General features: G+C 41.5%; 1 protein-coding gene across 5 annotated transcripts in view; it reads left to right on the plus strand.

The window, feature by feature from the left end:
- FAM118B (family with sequence similarity 118 member B) overlaps positions 1-21,479 on the plus strand; it is a 42,336-nt gene that overhangs the window by 18,900 nt on the left and 1,957 nt on the right. For all 5 annotated transcript variants that reach the window (XM_046684593.1, XM_046684598.1, XM_046684594.1 and 2 more), the window contains 5 exons: positions 1,401-1,493; positions 5,401-5,653; positions 14,975-15,202; positions 18,276-18,404; positions 19,951-20,236. In XM_046684593.1, the coding sequence (XP_046540549.1) occupies positions 1,408-1,493; positions 5,401-5,653; positions 14,975-15,202; positions 18,276-18,404; positions 19,951-20,236 (982 nt within the window). In that variant the 5' untranslated portion in view covers positions 1,401-1,407. The remainder of the gene's footprint in view (positions 1-1,400; positions 1,494-5,400; positions 5,654-14,974; positions 15,203-18,275; positions 18,405-19,950; positions 20,237-21,479) is intronic.

Raw genomic sequence — 21,479 nt, forward strand, 5'->3', positions numbered from 1 at the left:
GCTGAGCTTACATCTGTGCCAGTCCTCCTCTATTTTTTGTGTGTGGGTCACCACCACAGCATGGCTTGACCAGCGGTGTGTAGTTCCATGCCCAGGATCTGAACCCGTGAGCCCTAAGCCACTGAAGCAGAGTGTACAAACTCAACCGCTGTGCTGTCAGTCCAGCCCCAACTATTTATTTATTTATTTATTTAAAGATTGGCACCTGAGCTAATGTCTGTTGCCAGTCCTCTTCCTTTTTTTCCTTCTTCTCCCCAAAGCCCCCCAGTGCATAGTTGTGTATTTTAGTTGTAGGTCCTTCTAGTTCTGCTATGTGGGACGCCACCTCGGCGTGGCCTGATGACTCGTGCTGGGTCTGCGCTCAGGATCTGAACTGGCAAAACCCTGGGCTGCTGAAGCAAAATATGCGAACTTAACCACTCGGCCATGGGGCTGGCCCCTATTTTTATTTTTTTCTGCTGAGGAGGATTTGCCCTGAGCTAATCTTCCTCTTTTTCTATGTGAGCTACCATCACAGCATGGCCACTGACAGGGGAGTGTTGTGGTGTAGGTCTGTGCCCAGGAACTAAACCCAGGCTATCAAAGCAGAGTGTGCCGAACTTAACCACTAGGCCACGAAGGCTGGCCCCAAACATTGCTATTTTAGAATTAATGGTTTTTAGATTTAGCAAGTTCAGTAAAATTTCGAGCGTCTAAAATGTCTCTTTATAGTTCTCGTTCTAATCCATGTTAATTCTTTTACTTTTGCTAATGGTCCCATCACTTGGACATAATTGGTCATTTTTCATACATCCTTGCTTGATAATGCCTTTCCCATTGATCTCAGAGTCTCAGTCCGTTCTGTGTTTAGCTAGAAAGACATGCCTCCCTGCTGCGAGGACACACTTGTCCAGCAACGAGGAATGTCTAACAATCAGCAAATTAGTATTGATTGTTCTGTTCTTGACCCAGTGATTTCTTTAGCTGACAGTAAATGGATAATTGGGGGCTATTAACACACTAATCCATGGGTTGTTTTCATTCCCTGAGTCTTCCCCAAGCCTGCCACCTGGGAGAGTAACAGGGATTTCTCAAGCTTTACAAAGTGATGGCCAATAATTGATGGGGGTTGACCCTGGTTTTTGTTTTTTTGTTGGTGGGCGGGTAGTGGGGGGCCTTCAGGAACAGAAGCAAGATGATGGTGTGGAGCACCAAAGTCATAATTTCAAGGTTACTTTCTTTTGGATGAATTTAATTCCTTAAGTTTGGGGCACATTAGCTAATGAATTTCCCTTAAGCAGAGGATGCCTCTAAAACACCATTAGGGTGTGCAGCTTCTTAAAACTGCTTAATGTATGTGCTGTTTTAAATGGTCTACTTTACAGATCTAATTGTGGTCCATGGTGTTTAATCTATTTTAGAAACTGGATGGCTTCTACAGGGAGCCAGGCCTCCGATATAGACAAGATTTTTGGATTCTTCAGTGATGGCGCACCCCCCACCAAAAAGCCCAGGTAACCAAGGGAAGGGAATCCAAGCAACGTAGTAAATTACCATTAATGCTGGATAACGAAAAATAACAAACTTGCCCCATGTCCTAGTTGTTTTCACTAATTAATATTGACCTTCATATAAAATTGAATTATTTTTATTTTGGATTTTTATTTTTTATCAAGGTCATAAATGTACATAATTTTAAAAGTCAGTACTTCAAGCCTCATAATGCCGTGGGGTGTCTCCTCAGAGACAGTCACTTTCAACTTTTTTATCTGTATCTTCTAATATTTACATCCATATTTTTTTTTTTTTTTTTTTTTAAGATTTTATTTTTTCCTTTTTCTCCCCAAAGCCCCCCGGTACATAGTTGTGTATTCTTCGTTGTGGGTTCTTCTAGTTGTGGCATGTGGGACGCTGCCTCAGCGTGGTCTGATGAGCAGTGCCATGTCCGCGCCCAGGATTCGAACTGACGAAACACTGGGCCACCTGCTGCAGAGCGCGCAAACTTAACCACTCGGCCACGGGGCCAGCCCCTTACATCCATATTTTTAAATACTGTATGTGTACTGCTATTTTCTAGTTTTGAGTTTTGGCGATTTCCAGTTGTGGAAGATATAGACTTGCTCTCCTGGGTCCTCTTCCTGTATTGCCCCCCACACACATCATGTACTCTCCCTACAACCCCCAGTATGTTTTATATCACAATTTTTGGTTATATCAGTTTTTAACATTTACATTATATGACTGAATAAATAGTATTCATAGCTGAGCCTCATGATGTGTTATGGTTACGTTTCTTATCCATTTTTTCCTCCAAGTTATTAAAAATTGTCTCATTTTTTTGGTTTGCTTTGTTTTCTGTGTACTTGTCAATTTATCTTCAAACTCTGTGACAGAAGAGTAAATTTCCTCAAATGCTGACACACATCAGTGGTTTACAGTTTCATTTGTTTCATGGATTCTTCGCCCGGCCCACACTCCACGCTGGACAGTGGTTCCCCAGGCCTGCTGCTGCACTGCTCATCCTGCCGTTTAACCGTTCCCATTACCCTGAGAACTCCTTTTACATCTGTCCTGTAGTGAAGGCTCTGTTTCCTGAATCACATGTCTTCCTTTTTGGTGTACTCCTTCATTTTGCTGAAAAATATCCTCATTAGCTTTCTTAGTAAGGACCCATAGGAGGAAAGTTTTTGGAGACATTTGAAAATGTCTGTATCATACTCTTACATTTATTTGATGATTTGGCTGAGTGTAGAATTTTAGGTAGAAAATCATTTTCCTTAGAGTTATAAAGTCATTGCTCAGTCTCTGCTAAAATCTAAGTGTTCCTGCCAAAACAGCCACTCTGTTCTGATTCCCAGTCATTTGTATTATATGAACCTCTTTTTCTTTTCTCATTAGAAGCTTATAAGGATGGTTATTTCATTCTCAGTAACCTGAAATTTCAGCATGATGTGTCTTCATATGAGTCTAGATGTTGGATGACTCTCACAAGCTGGCTACTAATAACTTCACTTTGGAGAAATTTTCCTGTGTTACTTATTTGATAATTCCCTTTACAGTTTTTTCTGTATCCTGTCATTGTAGAACTCTTGTTATTCAGATGTTGGACCTTTTGGATTAAGTCTTTAATTGCTTTATATTTTTCTATCACTTTTGTTTTTATCATTCTACTTTCTCAGGGATTTTCTGTTAATCTTCCAGCCTTATGAATTTTTTATTTGTTATATTTTTAATTTCCAAGAAATCTTTTTGTTTGCCCATCCCTTTTTTATAGTGTTCTCTTCATGTTTCATAGATGCCATTTTTAAAAATCTATGTGAGGATGTCAATGTTTTCTTTTCAATTTTTCTTCGCTTTCCTGTGTTGTCTCTTGTTTCCTGTAAGTTCCTTTCTATTGGCTACTTTGTTTTGGTATAAGTCTCGTGGTGGGGCTTCGTTCAGATGTAAGGTGACCATTATTTGTCTGCTCATACTTAAGAGGAAACACTAAAAAGCCAGTCGGGGACCGTGTGCATCAGGGGCTAGGAGCAGATGGGCATCACTGTGGGTGTCCAGCGCGGACCAGGTTCTGCAGCTGACAAGCTCCTTCCCGTCAGAATCTGTGGGTCTTTTCTCTTGTGCTTGCCATTTTCCCCAGAGAGCAATCCTCCATCTCCTGATTGGGTGGGGTGTGGGGCAGGTCTATGGCGAGAGTCTTGCTCTGGGAGAGTCTTATATTTCACATGCAGATTTTTACTTAATCCTCCCTTCCCCGAGCTGTGCACAGTGTTCTCAAATACAGAAGGCTTTGGTTCAGCTTCTCCGGAAGGCAAGCCTCCAGTCTGAAGTTCTCACTGCTTCTGATACGGCCTTGCGGTGAATCCTCCTGTGTGGCGCCCCCACCTTCAGATGTGCCTGAACGTTCCCAGAGTTCTACAGAGGGAGTCAGCTCGTACTTTACAGCTTCTCAAATTTTGTTGACTTCTTTGTCTGCTGTCACCTTTTCCTTTTCTACTCTTTATGACTTTATGCCTTCTAAAATAATTACTTTGCTCTTATTTAATGGTTTTAGGAAGAACCAGAAATGAAATACAACTGTTAAATTTTTTCTTTTTAACTGAAAGTCTTAAATTAGGAAAAAATTACACCTCAGATCTGTAATGTATGAGGTAAAAACTTCAAATAGCCACTATTTACAATCTTGTGAATCCTTCTAGAAATTTCCTATGAGTATATATTTGTTTATGCTTCACTATCTTGATTCCCTGGAACTGAAACTCATTTTTCATCATTTGCTTCTAATATCTATTATCTGTCTTTTCCAGTAGACTCAGCTTCTGAAATCAGGGACTCTTTTGTCCATGGATCCATCACTCGTGCCTGCCATAGTGTCTGCCATAGTTATGGTTTTTCATGTTTGTTGAATGACTGCATGCAGGAGGTGGAGATAGGAAGGGGGTGGTTGGTAGAGGTTATTGCCTCAAAACCAGGTTTCCTAAGGCTGGAAGAACTGTTCCTTTCTTGCGTTATGTATGCCAAAATGCGGATCCCTTTACTGTTCATTTTATTATTTGGGCAAAGTTTGAGAAAGGCAGTTTCTTGGGGAAAAACATGCCATCAGCAAAAATTCAAGTGAATGACTACATTTCAAACAGATTTTAATATAGTTTCCAGAATGAAGCCTCGTGGAGACCCAGGACGCAGAACTGTCCCCATGCTCCCTCACATAGACGCTTCAGGACGGCCTCCACCGGCTCATCAGGGAGGAAAGCAATGTTCTCACTTTCTGTCATAGCTGTTGAATAGTTATTTCTTTGTTTATTTAGGTGTGTGAGGCTCCTTTGTTTTTAGAATTCTCTTGGCCACTTTTTTTTCTTTTGGCCTGAGGATATCTGGAACAATACTGAAGGCAGATTTGTTCCCATGTTTGACTATCTCATACTCAGTTTTAGTCATGCTCAAATTTCATCTTAATAGTGTTCACAAAATTTGGGCTTAAATTTTTTATTGGCTGTCTTTCATCTCCGGTCCTACATTTCTCAACAATACCAATTTAATTTGCGTGGGTTTCTTTTCTCTCTGGAATCCAAATCAAACATGTTTTTTGAAAATATAATTTAGTTAGCAGAACTCAGCTGAGCTGTAATATAATTGGACCTTTGCCTCATCTTGGTGGGTTTTCTTAGTTTGAGAGGACTATAAAGGAGAAAACTGAGTTTAAGCTTTGTTTTTAGGATTCTTGAAATAGGTTTATTATTTTGTTTTTCAGCAAGCACTGGCACGATATTCTGGTCTTTTTAATTAAGCTACTTTGGAGAGGTGTCAGAAGCTGGTGCTTGTCATCCTTGCAACTCTGAAAGTTAGAGCTGAAAACCATGACGGTCTTTCCCTGTGCCTCATATCTGTTGGATTCCTAACCTCTCATCCGTTTGACTTTCTCAGGAAGCTGCTTCCAAGCTTAAAAGCCAAGAAGCCTCGGGAGCTCGTGCTGGTGATTGGAACAGGCATTAGTGCTGCGGTCGCTCCTCAGGTTCCAGCCCTGAAGTCTTGGAAGGGGTTAATTCAGGCCTTACTAGATGCCGCCATTGATTTTGACCTTCTAGAAGATGAGGAAAGCAAAAAATTTCAGAAATGTCTCCATGAAGACAAGAACCTTATCCATGTTGCCCATGACCTCATCCAGAAACTCTCTCCTGTGAGTACCCTCCCACGTACCCTGGCCTTTGACGTTTCCTGAAATGATGACGCACATGTGTAATGTAATGAGGATATTCGCTTCTAGCTTGTAGATTTGCATAACGTTTGGCTCTTCTGTAAGATGTCTCTTTATAGACCCTGTTCAGGGTCGATATCTTGACCTCATTTCAGTTTGTGTGTGATGATCTTGATGATGTTGAGGCCTTTGTACAAAAATGAGGCCACTGTCCCATTATTGCTGTGTTTTGAATTTACTTTTTCTACACTTACCACTAGAAAAGCTGTGTTGTCTGGCATCCATGCCTTTTAGGGAACCTCAGAAAGATTAGAGATAATTCTTAATCATTTTATGGATGAAGCCACACCAGTTTTTAATGTTTCTTTTAAAGGCAATCACTCAAAATATTTATAAGGAATTTTGTCTTGTTTTATTCCACTGAGTTGGGTACCAACTCCTGAATGGTTAAGGGGCCTCCTCGTCTTGCTTCGTCTTAAAAATCAGGATTCACTTAAGATACATTTGAATATAATAGAGTAGCCAAAGCATGTTCTAAATCTTAATAAGTCAAGTGCACCTTAAGAGAAAATAATAACTCTTACTCCTTAAAAAGTCAATCAGTAGTGTTGATGTTTTTTCCCCCAGGCCCTAGGGCCTATAGGAAACAAGTGTCATTAAGAGTTAGCCTAAAAGACAGGCATTTAACAGTAATTTTCTCCTGGTACATGACTCATTTCAGAAACTTAGGGCCTTTTACTTCCTATTTTCATTTTCTTGTCCTTAATTGGGATAAACTGTTACTAACCTAGAACAATGTAAAGAATTAATAGGCTTTAGAGAGCTCATGGGACCTCCACCTCATACCACATACAAAAATAAACACAAAATGGAAGAAGACCTAAATGTAAGAGCTGAAACTATAAAACCCTTAGAAGAAAATATAGGTTTAAAGCTTCATCACTTTGGATCCAACTTTGTTGTTTTTTTTGTGGAAGATTAGCCCTGAGCTAACATCTGCCACCAATCCTCCTCTTTTTGCTGAGGAAGACTGGCTCTTAGCTAACATCCATGCCCATCTTCCTATACTTTATATGTGGGATGCCTGCCACAGCATGGCTTGACAAGCAGTGCATAGGTCTGCACCCGGTATCTGAACCAGCGAACCCCAGGCCACCTAAGTGGAACGTGCAAACTTAACCACTGCACCACCAGGCTGGCCCCCTGACAGTGATTTTCTAAATATGCCACCAAAAGCACAAGCAACAAAAGAAAAAATAGATAAATTGTACTTCACCGAAGGTAATGTTGTCAGACTCAAAGAACACTATCAAGAAAGTAAAAAGCCCCCAGAATGGGAGAAAATATTAACAATTCATATATCTGAAAAGGGTGTAGTATGCAGAATATATAAAGAACTGTTAACAATAAAAAGGCAAATAATCCAATTTAAAAATGGCAAAGCATCTGAATAGACATTTCTCCAAGGAAGATATACACATGGCTAATAAGCACATGGAAAGATGCTCGATGTCCTTTTTTTTTTTTTTGAGGAAGATCAACCCTGAGCTAACATCTGCTGCCAATCCTCCTCTTTTTGCTGGAAGACTGGCCCTGAGCTAACATCCCTGCCCATCTTCCTCTACTTTATATATGGGACGCCTACCACAGCATGGCTTGCTAAGTGGTGCCATGTCCGCACCTGGGATCCGAACCGGCGAACCCCCAGCCACCAGAAGCGGAATGTGCGCACTTAACTGCTGAGCCACCGGGCCGGCCCCTCGATGTCTTTAATCATTAGAAAAATGCAAATCAAAGCCACATGAGATACTGCTTTACACCCACTAAGATAGAATCAAAAAGTCAGATAATAATTGTTGGCCAGGATGTAGAGAAATTGGAACCCTCATACATGCTGGGATCATGAAATTGTGCAGACTGTGGAAACAGTCTCACATTACCTCAAATGATAAAATGAAGAGTTTCCATATGACCCAACAGTTCTGCTCCTAGATATAGACCCAAGAGAAATGAAAACACATGTCCGTACAGAAACTTAAAGCAAATGTTTATAGCGTTATTCATGATAAACAAAGGATGGAAATAACCCAGATGTTGATCAACTTTTAATTGGATAAACAAAATGTGGCATACTCGTACAATGCAATATTACTTGCCCATGAAAAGGAATTAAGGGCTGATACATGCTGCCACATGAATGAACCTTTAGAACATTATGCTTGGGGCCGGCCCAGTGGCGCAGCAGTTAAGTTCACACATTCCGCTTCAGCAGTCTGGGGTTCACCAGTTCGGATCCTGGGTGTGGACCTACATACCACGTGTTGAGCTTGCTGTGGTAGGCATCCCACATATCAAGTAGAGGAAGATGGGCACAGGTGTTAGCTCAGGGCCAGTCTTCCTCAGCAAAAAGAGGAGGACTGGTGGCAGATGTTAGCTCAGGGCTAATCTTCCTCAAAAAAAAAAAACCCTGAAAAACGTTATGCTAAGTGGAAGCCAGTCGCAGAAGACCACATGTCAGATGGTTCCATTCATATGAAATGTCCAGAATAGGGAAATGTGTTAGAGACAGGAAGCAAGATGAGCAGTTGCCTGGGACTGGAACAGGAGGGTGATAGTTACAGGTTATGGGGTTCCTTTTTGAGATGGTGAAAACATTCTAAAATTGTGGTGATAGTTACACCTATCTGTGAACCTTCAAATAATCACTGAATCATATACTTCATATAGGTCAATTGTGTGTTAATGTGAATTATATCTCAATAAAGCTATTAAAAATAAAGGTAAAGGGGTGGAAAAGGTGTGTAATTCCAACACTAATCAATAGAAAGTGACAGTGGCTATATTAATATCTGATAAAGTATACTTGAGAGCAAAGAGGAGAGAAAACATACATAATATTTTTTAATGTCCAAACAAATGCAAAATTATTGTTATGTAAAAAGATAAAGAGTATATAGCTAGGGGCCGGCCTACTGGTGCACTGGTTAAGTTCTCACATTCCACTTCAGCAGCCCACAGTTTGCTGGTTTGGATCTTGGGTGCAGACCTACGTACCACTTGGCAAGCTGTGCTGTGGGAGGCGTCCTGCATATGAAGTAGAGGAAGATGGGCACGGATGTTAGCTCAGGGCCAGGCTTCCTCAGCAAAAAAATGGAAGACTGGCAGTAGTTAGCTCAGGGATAATCTTCCTCGAAAAAAAAAAGAGTATATAGTTAGCAAATGTAAGAGAAAAATATTAAAGAAATGTGTTTGGCAGTTAATTAACATGTTATCTTTCTGGGAAAAAAAAGAAAAAAAAGAGCTTATGAGGACAAAGAGTGCTGTATTAGTCCAGGAAGAGTAGTCTGTGGATGCAGAAGTCCTGTGTCAAGCTAGGAGTTGTGGTATTGCCGTGCCAGCTTATTATTGTGGCTGCAGCCTTTACTGATCCATTATAGTGGTCTCCTGAGAATAGAAAGCTTGGTTTTGCTAGTTGGGTTGGTTACGATTGAAAGTAGTGAGAAGATTTAAGTCAATGTCAGTAAATGTATGCTAACCAGATACATCAAACTGGAGTCACTAATTATCTTTGGGTGAAGATTTATTATTAACCTTAAAGTATAGCTGTGGATTAGTGTCAGTTCCAGTAGAATAGCAATTATCAAATCTTTTGGTCTCAAGGCTCCTTTACACTCTTAAAAATTATTGAGAATCTCCAACAGCTTTTATTTATATGGGTTATATCTGTCAATATATTCATTGACATTAAAATATTCATTGTATTAAAAATGAGAATTTAGGGGCCAGCCTGGTGGCCTACTGGTTACGTTCACATGCTTCACTTCGGGGAGGCCCCGGGTTCACAGATTTGGATCCTGGGTGCAGACCTACACCCTGCTCATCAAGCCATGCTGTGGTAGGCGTCCCACACACAAAATAGAGGAAGATGGGCACAGATGTTGGCTCAGGGACAATCTTCCTCAAGCAAAAAGAGGAATATTGGCAACAGATGTTAGTTAGGGCCAATCTTCCTCTCCAAAAGAAATCAAATGAGAATTTAAAAATATTAATTCATTTTAAAATAGCAATAAACCTATTACATGTTAACATAAATAACAATGCTTTTGAAAAATAATTATATTTTCCAAAACAAAGATAAATTAGTGAGAAAAGTAGTATTGTTTCATATTTTTACCAATCTCTAATGTCTAGCTTAATAGAAAACAGCTGGGTTCTCACATCTGCTTTATATAGTCAGCCTGGTGTGTTTATGTTGTTTTGGTTTAAATCTGAAAAGATCAGGTGTCATAGATACTTGGAAAAGAGAAGTGTTTTAATAGTCTTTCTGGATAATTGTAGATATTCCTTGTTGGTGCTACTCTGTTGCACTGAACTCCATGGTCCAGCTTGCACTCAAAGTGGCTGTTTCACCCATGCGTGCTTTTGTAACTTCATGTGTTGGTCATTTGGACAGTGCTGGTTCACTGGGTTACACATATTTTTCAGATGTTGACACATTTCACTACACAGTCAAAAAACTGCATTCATTAATATCACCACCAGTCTCATCACAAAGGTGTGTTTGGGAGCTGTCAAGCTCATGGTGGCAGATACAAATTGTATGAAATTCTGACTCTTGCTGGAAGGTTCAGCTTTTATCGTTGGCGACAGTGGCAGCAGTCATCCATCTACTGTTTTCCTTGAAATGGCAGTCTCGCTTCACTTATTTTTACAAGAATGCCTGAGACTACCCAAATCTGAATAACCATAGTTTGACTGTCATTCTTTCAAGTAAAGATGATGTTCCATGAAAAAAGGCAGCTGGTTCAGCTTACAAATTAAATACTCACACCCATGTTTCACCTCGAGGCCGCCATCCTCTCCAGCCTGCACAAGTGCGATGTGCGTGCTTCCTGTTTCCGCGCACACAATCTTAAAAGGACGTGGACTCAAGGAGCAAGATTTAATGCAAGTAATAACTTTTACTGCTTCATTGAGGACATTCTTGAGTGAAACTGGCATTTTTTCTTTCTGTAAGTCTTGGGTATTGAAGAATATATGAAGACAGCATGCTTGGTTGACTCTCTTGATTCACCCTAAGGCACTGGCAGTTTTCCCACCATTGCTTTTGTACCATCAGTGGAAATATCAACAGAATTTAAAAGACAGATATCACCTTAATATTATGATGACAATAATTTTGATTTTACACACCCCTTAAAGAATCTTAGGGATCCATGGGGTCCAGGGCCACATTTTGAAAACCACTCCAATAGAGGATATGTAAGAAGAAAACACAGACAACCCAAAGGCTTAAAAAAAAAAAGAAACAGAGATACATGTTTGGGGAAATTTGAAGGCTATCTGAGTATTTGATATTGAGGAATTAATGTTACTGCGTCTTTTAGGTGTGGTAGTGGTATTGCAGTTACGTTTTGTTTCACATATAAAGGGGAGTCCTTGTCTTTTGGGGAACTCTTGAACTGTTGCAATGAAATGATATGATGCCTGGGAATTGCTTCAGGAAACTTCAGTGAAGGGAGTCGGGGATGGAGTGGGAGGGTGTTTGGATTAGACAGGATTGGCCGCGTGTGATCATTGTTGAAACTAGAAGATGGGAACGTGGGGGTTTATACTCTTCTTTTTATCTTTGTGTATGTTTGAGCATATCCATATATATACATATTTTTTAAAGAATCTAACAATGCTAATAAGGCAGGGTGAATAGGCCCCTCTACCTGAGCAGTTTCTCAGAGTAGGGAAGTGACATTGTGCCTTCAATGCAAAGAGGGTTTCGGAATCAGAAAGACTGCCGTTTAAATGCACTGGGCCCCGGGGCAGGTCACTTCACTGCTCAGAAGCTGTTTTTGTCTTGTAAAACTGGGATACTACTGCTTACCTTGTATGAAGAATAAGTGAGAGAATGTGTGTAAAGTGTCTGGCACATGGCGAATGCACTCTCAGTGTTAGTGACTTTGGTGGGAAAGGGTGTCTGAGATCAGGGAGATGGGAGTTACAGGGAAGGAGATGAAGTCCCTTTGGATTCAGCTCACTGTTTCAGGTGAGTGAGAAAACGTCCATAGTTTGTGTGGGAGTTCGGCATTTCCTTTCAACTGTGGAGCCTCCTTGTTTGTTTTCATTCCTTTGTTTTTATTTAGAGAGGCCACTGGTGGGAAATTCAGTTCTAAGGTCACCTGCTTCAAGAGAGAAAAACGTTCATTTTAAGTCTGAGGAAATCACTGCAGCTCCAGAAGCCTCTTTCCTTCTTCTCAGTATTGATATGCAAGATGTGATCGCTTAAAGAAATCACTCAGATAACTGACTTGTGACATTTATTTCCAGGCCTTCGCCTTCTTTTCTTAGGAGCAAGAAAATATATTCCACGCTTAGGACTGCCTGGTTGTATACACAGGTGTTTTTATCTGTGTGTGGAATGATTAAACTGCTCCTAGAATGTCGTGTTGTATAACTGTGTGTGTGTGAATCCAAGTACAAGACGAAGTTATAAAACACAAGAAAGTTCTTTTTATTTGAGGAAGATTCGCCCTGAGCTAACATCTGCTCCCAGTCCTCCTCTTTTCACTGAGGAAGTCTGCCCCTGAGCTCACGTCTATGCCCATCTTCCTCTACTTTATATGTGGGATGCCTACCACAGCATGGCTTGCGAAGCCGTGGCATGTCTGCACCTGGGATCTGAACCAGTGAACCCTGGGCCACCGAAGCGGAACGTGCAAACTTAACTGCTGCACCACCAGGCCGGCCCCAGAAAGCTCTTAAAATCACAATTTTAAACTTAGTTTTGCTTTTTTGAATAGGTAGTGTTTATACACATTGCAGATTCAAAATGATGTAAAAGGTTTACAGACATTGCAGCATCTCACTCCCACCCATGTCTTTATCCACCTCCCCTCCCAAACTGACCCCCCTTTGATCACCACACTTACTAGCTTTTTGAGTATTCATTCAGTGTTCCTTTTTGCAAAAAACAAGGAAATAGGACTTTATTTATTCTTACCTCACTACCTCCATCGCCCATGTCAACAGGTAGCACTGTAGACATACTGTTCTGCACCTGGTTTGTTTTATTTAACAGAATATCCTGGAGACCTTTCTGTACCAGTCTCATATACGGGTACTTGGCCATACCAGTCTCCTGTAGTAGATACTTGGCTTGTTTCCAGGCTTTTACCATTACAGATAACAGAGCAGTGATGACCTTGTATATGTCATGTTTTTGATAGCAAATCTAGAAAAGAGCCTGGTATTCAATAGTGGTATAGGGTTATAAATTCTTCACTGTTTGTTTCTGATCAGATTGTTCATCCTGATTGAGTGTTAGAGTCCCCAGTTGGTTGCCTATGGGCTGCTAATATGCTACATAATTATTTATGCCAGTGTGTAATGAGAACGGACAAAAGTTTAAAAACATGACCCACATTCTCAGCCACGTAAATTATGGGCCATACTGTCTTTTTAGCACTAGAAAAAAAATCTGTGAGCCCGCTGACACAGGCTACAGTGAGGAGCCTGTCTAGTGGTAGAGGTGGCACGGATCAAATCGACAGACCAGATGCACTTCTGGGTGTGTCACCATCAGGCAGAGGACTGTTTCACTCTGTCCTCTAATTTTTCTGCTGTGAAGATATTTGCCATTTATTTGGTAGGTATAATTAAAGAATTGATAATTTTGTAAAGTACTTTGAAGAATTAGGAGAAGAATTTGGCAAATTGAAGCATGTTTTACGAATCTGCTTACACAGTCCCGTGGAAACAGATCTTTATCTGAGCATTGCGCTATTAGAAAGATATGCCACAGCAAACCAGGAAGGTGCAGGGGATACTTTGAGGAAAAACAGAAGGAGCTAAATATCTACTGTCTAGCAGCTAAGAGCGATGACTGCCCATATTTGCATGGGAAATATTGGGCCCTTTAAGAACTAAATCTGGCTCTGGTGTTATCTAATGGGATGGTATTGCAGGAATAGGTTAGAGATCAGACATTTATTATAACACATTACACAGTTACTTTCTCCCTTCAAATTCCTTCTGTCCCGGGGCCTCTTCACTTTTAAGTTATAAAGCCCACTTCCCACTTGAGGTTGGTATTATAGTTCCTCATTAGTCCTCAGAAATATTTACATATATTCACAATGAATCTGAGAAAGCAGTTATTTAAAAAACCCTGTTTAAGAAATAGGGAGTCTGGGGCCGGCCTGGTGGTGCAGCGGTTAAGTTCCCACATTCTGCTTCGGCGGCCAGGGGTTCGCCGGTTCGGATTCCGGTTGCGGACATGGCACTGCTTGTCAAACCATGCTGTGGTAGGCATCCCACATAGAAAGTAGAGGAAGATGGGCACAGATGTTAGCTCAGGGCCAGTCTTCCTAAAAAAGAGAAAAGAAATAGGGAGTCTGTTTAGAACTGATAAATGCTTTTTAGAACTGATAAATGCTTGGTTTTTGTGGGGGTTTTTTTTGCAAGGAAGATTGGTTCTGATCTAATGTCTGTTGCCAATCTTCCTCTTTTGCTTGAGGAAGATTGTCGCTGAGCTAACATCTGTGCCAACCTTCGTCTGTTTTATGTGGGATGCTGCCACAGCATGGGCTGACAAGTGGTGCTAGATCCACACCCAGGATCCGAACCCGTGAACCCTGGGCTGCTGAAGCAGAGCACACAAACTTAACCATTATGCCACCAGGCCAGCCCCTGTTTGGTATGTTTAATAGTTGCAAAATGCAGATTTTTTTATAACCTTTATTATATACTAAGTGTTCTTCCTGGCAAACCTATAAACAAATTGCTGAATTTTGCCAGGGAAAAAACAGGTGGGGAGAAGGCGAGCAGTTTTTCCTAAATCCGTAAACATCTATACAAAGCACCTCGGATTAGAAGAGCTGCTAAACCACATTTCGAGCTGTCTTACTGGTTATTCCCTAGATAAGGGAAATTTAACAGAAAGTATTGCCTTCTTCCTGGAGGCCTCATTAGAGGGTAATTGGTGCTTTACTTTCTAGCCCAGCATCCGTTTAGTCCAGGTGCTGACTCACAGCTCTTGGCCACGCCCCTTTTCTTCATTCTATAAAATGCTATTCAGAAAGCTTATGCTTGTTGGTGTATGATGTCATAGGACTGATCTCTGCTATGTGCCAGGCATTGTGCTGAGCCCTTGGCATTATCATCCTCTTTTCCCTGTTAGAACACTGTAGGCAATATTTTATCCTTATTTTAAGTACAAAATATTCTTCAAAAACTTGCTCTTACTGTAACTAAGACAAATCACTACCAAAACACCTAGGATTAATGTTTCTCTTTCAAATCCCTCCCCAGCGTACTAGCAATGTTCGATCCACATTTTTCAAAGACTGTTTATATGAAGTATTTGATGACTTGGAGTCAAAGATGGAAGATTCTGGAAAACAGCTGCTTCAATCAGTTCTCCACCTGATGGAAAATGGAGCGCTGGTATTAACTACAAATTTTGACAATCTCCTGGAACTGTACGCAGCAGATCAGGGAAAACAGCTGGAATCCCTTGACCTTACTGATGAGAAAAAGGTAAAAAGCAAAGGATTGCTGTCCTCTTCAGGCTAGTGGAGTGTATCTTCCTCATCAGAAAAACTGTCTTCTAGTTGGCATATTGTGTAGTACTGGTATTTATGTAGAGGTAGAAAGGAAGATGCTTGTCCCTGGTTGGGTTTTTGGTTTTTGAGATAAAGTCAGTCAGTGTACAGTAAAATGCACAGATCTTAATAGTGTTCAGTTCTGTGTGTTTTGACAGTTGCACCCGATGTTAAAGAAAGAGTATAGAAAGTCATTTGAACCGTAAGTTCTCTTTAACACTCGCTGATATCAGGTGGGTGTAATATTGATTTAAAATTCTCTCTTAGGATATATTCTTTATGGCCTCTGTTGGAAATGCGTGAGGACTGCCTTATGATGTCTGGAAGAGCAACGTGCAGGCCGCGTGACAGCTGGGTGGGGGTTAACGTTAAGTGGAAACCTCAGCAGACTTTTTTATTGTAGCCCATACTATACCTAAGCCATCACCATAATATTGAATTATAGATGTTGATCTCTGTCAACTAATGAGATGAGGCTTTATTAGAATGGTCACCTGAGTTTGTAACTTGAAATCTAGCCCCAGTAGGAGATTCTGTAGATACACCAGCATGTATTTGAGGAGGCCATAAAAGGGAAAATGTTTTCATTGCTGTAAAAAGATGTCAGAGACACAGTAAGTGAAGAAAAAAGAAAACAAAACAGGTTGTAAAACGCCACCAGGTCTCATTTGTCCTGCTCTGTAGTTTTTGTAATTTTCCTTCTACGCTTTGTTTTCCCGGGAACCTGCCTTTGGGTCCACCTCAGAGCCCAGCTAGAGTTTGAACAGTGATTCACCCCCTAGCTTTCCTTGTCACTGCCACTGCCAGAGTAGTCACTGTAAGACCACTGGTGATTTTGCCGACCTTGAAGCCAGGTTTTAAAAGGCAATCAAGTTTAGAGAAATGGTGCCATGCATGGTTCTCTCTGGCTGGAATATCTTCCACCTGCTACCACCACCACTGTGCTTTGTGTGATCAGCTCCTTCTTCACCTGTAAGTCTCAACTTCAGGATCACCTCCTCTGATAGGCCTTCTCTGATGTCCTATTTAAGAATGGACTCGGGGCTGGCCCGGTGGCGAAGTGGTGAAGTTTGCACGTTCCGCATCTCGGCGGCCCAGGGTTCGCTGGTTCAGATCCTGGATGCGGACGTGGCACAGCTTGGCAAAAGCCATGCTGTGATAGGCGTCCCACGTATAAAGTAGAGGAAGATGGGCATGGATGTTAGCACAGGGCCAGTCTTCCTCAGCAAAAAGAGGAGGATTGGCAGTAGTTACCTCAGGGCTAATCTTCCTCAAAAAAAAAAAAAGAATGGACTCGCCCTTATTTTTTTGTCCATTTCCTTCATGGCACTTACTCTAACTTTCAATTTTTATCTTGGTTTGTTTGTTTTCTGGCTTTTTACCCCACAGGAATAGCAACTCCATTTGGATAGGTACCACATCAGCCTTTCTTACCCCACAGTCTGAGATAGTACCTGGCACATAGTGGGTGCTCAGTAAATATTTTTTGAGTTAATAAATGATGGAACGAAATTCAAAAGCTAATGGCTGGAAACAGCTTCCATGCTGCTTCTAATGTAATCTCCAAGATCACGAGCAGGATCCGAAGCATTAGGGCATTTTCAGAATTAAGGCTGTCTCTCAGACTTGGTATTTTCCTTTTCGTTTTCATCCTGGAGGCTTGAAATTTGCTTTGTATTTTTAGTCCACATTAGGGGCAGTATTGAAGTCTAATGATTAAACCATTGACTGATAGTCAGAATGGGGCCAAGTAATATCAAGTTCTAAATCTCTGTGCCTCTTGACTATTTTTCCTAATTCATACCTTGTTTCTCTAGAACGTTATAAGAATAAATTTATACTGTCTCAAGTCCCTGGGAAAATGGGACCATGGAGTCCAGGCGGCTGTTGTTATCACTGTCATCTAAATGATTGTGCTTCATTGGTAGCCTGTGAGGTAACTCAGAGGTGACTGAAGGGACTCTTATTGGTTATCAATTGCTGCACAAAAAACCACCCTGAGGGGCTGGCCCCGTGGCTGAGTGGTTAAGTTCGCGCGCTCCGCTGCAGGCGGCCCAGTGTTTCGTTGGTTCGAATCCTGGGCACGGACATGGCACTGCTCATCAAACCACGCTGAGGCAGCGTCCCACATGCCTCAGCTAGAAGGACCCACAACGAAGAATATACAATTGTGTACCGGGGGGCTTTGGGGAGAAAAAGGAAAAAAATAAAATCTTTAAAAAAAAAAAAAAAAGAAACCACCCTGAAACTTTGTGGTTTAGAACAACATTTTATTTGCCCGTGATAACATGAATTAGCAATTTGAGCTAGGCTCAGTGGCTCAGCTGGGTAGTTCTGCTGGTTTGCGGATTTTGCGGGTTACCCACACGGCTGCAATCTTCTGGTGGCCAGACCCAGGCTGGGTGGTGTAAGGTGTCCTCACTTCCATGTCTGTTGCTGCAGGTAGTCAGCTGGGCCATGCATCTCTAGCAGGCTGGCCCAGCCTTCTTCACATGGTAGCTGGGTTCCAAAAGCAGCAAAAGAGACATAAGACTCATGCCAACATTTTTCAAGCTTCTGTTTGTGTTGTGTTTGCTAAGGCCCCGTTGGCTAAAGCAAGCATATGGCCAAGCCTGGGGGAAGTGTGAGGAGGGAATGCACAAGGAGGATGGAGGGATACAAGGAGGCTTGGTATCTTGGGGACCATTATTGAAACAGTCATCCATAGCTCTCCTGTGTGTCACCAGTGCACAGGACCCTTATTGTTTCTGCAGGTGATGACAAATAAATTCTAATTTTTGATTGTTCCTTTCAAAGTGAAATCACCAGACTTGCTGCCATCGGTCTTGACAGTCATACCTGAAATGCAAACTGAGACCATAGCAGGTTTTGCCTTCTTGCCCTATGATATCATGAAGCTGGGGAGTTACATCAGAAGCCCAGTCTTCAAATCAGCCTCTTGCCCCTTGGGACCCTGCAGCAAGCGCTCAGCCCTGCCAACCTGGTTGAGCTATATTTATGTTGTACAGGTCCTAGAGTGGGCTCAGGAGAAGCGGAAGCTGAGTGTGTTACACATCCATGGGGTCTACACCAACCCTAGTGGCATCGTCCTTCATCCAGCTGGGTATCAGAATGTGCTCAGGAACACTGAAGTTATGGTGAGTGGTGCTGGTCTTGCTGATCTTGGGGAAGCCTTCCTAGGAAACCTCTAAATACACCATTAGTCATCAGGGGATAACATTTTCTTTTCATTGATTAAAAGTTGGGAGGTCAGGGGCCAGCCCGGTGGCGTAGCGGTTAAGTTCACACATTCCGCTTCGGCGGCCCAGGGTTCACCGGTTCAGATCCTGTGTGCAGACATGGCAAGCCATGCTCTGGTAGGCATCCCAGATATGGAGGAAGATGGGCACAGATGTTAGCTCAAGGCCTGTCTTTCTCAGCAAAAAGAGGAGGACTGGCAGCAGGTGTTAGCTCGGGGCTAATCTTCCTCAAAAAAAAAAAATTGGGGAGGTCAAACATTCTTTCCTGTGCTTCTTAGCTTATGGGTGTGCATGCCATCTTAGGAAATGTAGAACATCTCTTCAGGTATTAAGCAGTAGGGTTTTCCTTTGTACTTGATTGACAGCCACCAGGTGGCACTCTGTCATTGGCATCATCTTTACATACAAAGAATACACTATTACCATCGTTCATCATTTGGTTTATTATAGTATTAATAACCCTTTCTGTGCCAAAAATAATTTAAGCCGCTTTTTGTTGACCAATCACTACTACAACCTAAATTCTAAAAAGATTTTGTCTGAATGATGATAGGCTTATATTAAATTACCACACTTATTCACACTTATTGCTCAATAGAAAAGATTGGAAAAAATGCAGCTAGGGTGATAAAATGGAGGTTTTCCTCTTTGTGAAAAAGCTTATTGATCTTTTGGAATGCACGTTTTAGACTTGCTCATACTACATGTTCAAACCAGAAACACTCCTTGGCCAGGGATCTATGGGGATAATTCCCTGGCCTCCAACTCTGAGAACAGTGTATATTGGCTGTTTTCAGGACTGGGTCACTTAGAAAAGTAGTATCTTTATAGGATGTGGCAAAAGAAAGACCAAGAAAAGGCAATGTTTTCTAAAGCATAAGGGACTTTTTTCCACCTGTTCTTTCCTCGACATCTGTTATGACTGCATCCATCATTGACATTGAGGGCTCCCTTAAGGAAAATCACTTCTAATGTTTTATATTTGTGTATATATAAAATGTTTGTATACACACGCAAACACATGCACACACACGCATATTGATGTTCTAAGTGTTAGACTTTGAGTAATCTGGTGATGAAATTATCTTCTCTGATGATCCATAGTTCAGTTTGTAAGGCAAATATGATCCAGAAAATGGAGAGAATAAGATATAATGAAGACTACTCATTGCCTTATGGCTTCTCAGCACATAGGTCTAACTACATGGCCAGTAGACCGGTGCCAACCCAGTGAAACTGAATAGAGAGCCTGTAGGAGAATGCCAGGTAAAGATAAAATTTTAGACCAATCATCAAGTTATAGTAATAAACAATAAGAACATCAGACTCCTTCCTGGGACGTATTGGTAAATTGGTCATCGAAGTCTATAAAATGTAGCAGTTATGACTGTTGACTTTTTGTTTCTTCACGGTGTCATTAATATGTTGTTTCTTTTTCTACAAGAGAGAGATTCAGAAACTCTATGAAAACAAGTCATTTCTTTTCCTGGGTTGTGGCTGGACTGTGGATGACACCACTTTCCAAGCCCTTTTTCTGGAGGCAGTCAAGCATAAATCTGACTTAGAACATTTCATGCTGGTTCGGAGAGGAGATGTGGATGAGTTCAAGAAGCTTCGAGAAAACATGCTGGACAAAGGGATTAAGGTTATCTCCTATGGAAATGAATATGCTGATCTTCCGGAATATTTCAAGCGACTGACATGTGAGATCTCCACGAGGGGTAGATCAGGTAAGATGCATTTTGAGACGAGAGGGATCAGAGAGCAACAGCTCTTCAGCCCTTAGGTAAATGATAGGTAAAATCATTATTAAGATAAGGAATATAACCCTAACTAGACTTTGAAAGGAGATCATAGTCTTTAGGTTAGAATAAAATGTCATTTGGATAGTAGGAAATGACTTGGACAGACTCCAGCGGTTCAGTGTACAAGTAGGAAGAATGAAAAATTATTCAGGGGCTGGCCCCGTGGCCGAGTGGTTAAGTTCACACACTCCGCTGCAGCAGCCCAGGGTTTCGCTGGTTCAGATCCTGGGCGCAGACATGGCACCACTCATCAGGCCACGTTGAAGTGGCGTCCTACATGCCACAACTGAAAGGACCCACAACTAAAATATACAACTATGTACTGGGGGGATTTGGGGAGAGAAAGCAGAAAGAAAAAAAAAACAGATTGGCAATAGTTGTTAGCTCAGGTGCCAATCTTTAAAAAAAGAAAAAAGAAGATTGGCAACAGTTGTTAGCTCAGGTGCCAAACTTTAAAAACAATAAAACTTTAAAAAATGTTGTGAAGTTATTGATAAAGCTTTTTTTAAAAAAAAAAAATCCAGCCTCACTCTTTTTTTTTTTGGAGGAAGATTAGCTCTGAGCTAACTACTGCCAATCCTCCTCTTTTTGCTGAGGAAGACTGGCCCTGAGCTAACATCCATGCCCATCTTCCTCTACTTTTATATCTACTTTTATATGTGGGATGCCTACCACAGCATGGCTTGCCAAGTGGTGCCATGTCCGTATACGAGATCCTAACCGGCGAACCCCAGGCTCCCGAGAAGCAGAATGTGCGAACTTAACTGCTGCGCCACTGGGCCTGCCCTCAGCCTCACTTTTGCATAGTGAAAATTACTTGGGTTCAGAAGAACCTGTAGAATCTAGTACATTTATTTCAGAGAAATTAAATAATAGGGAAAAGAAAAATAATTTTTTTTAAAGATTTTATTTTTTCTTTTTCTCCCCAAAGCTCCCTGGTACATAGCTGTGTATTTTTAGTTGTGGGTGCTTCTAGTTGTGGCATGTGGGACGCCACCTCAGCATGGCTTGACAGGCGGTGCCATGTCCACGCCCAGGATCCGAACCGGTGAAACCCTGGGCTGCTGAAGCAGAGCACGTGAACTTAACCACTCAGCCATGGGGCCGGCCCCCCAAAATAATTCTTTTGTGATCTATTACCATAATACAAGCAGTTATTTTGATGTGT

This window comes from Equus quagga, chromosome 14 (assembly GCF_021613505.1).
Source record: "Equus quagga isolate Etosha38 chromosome 14, UCLA_HA_Equagga_1.0, whole genome shotgun sequence".
Classification (NCBI taxonomy): Eukaryota; Metazoa; Chordata; class Mammalia; order Perissodactyla; family Equidae; genus Equus; species Equus quagga.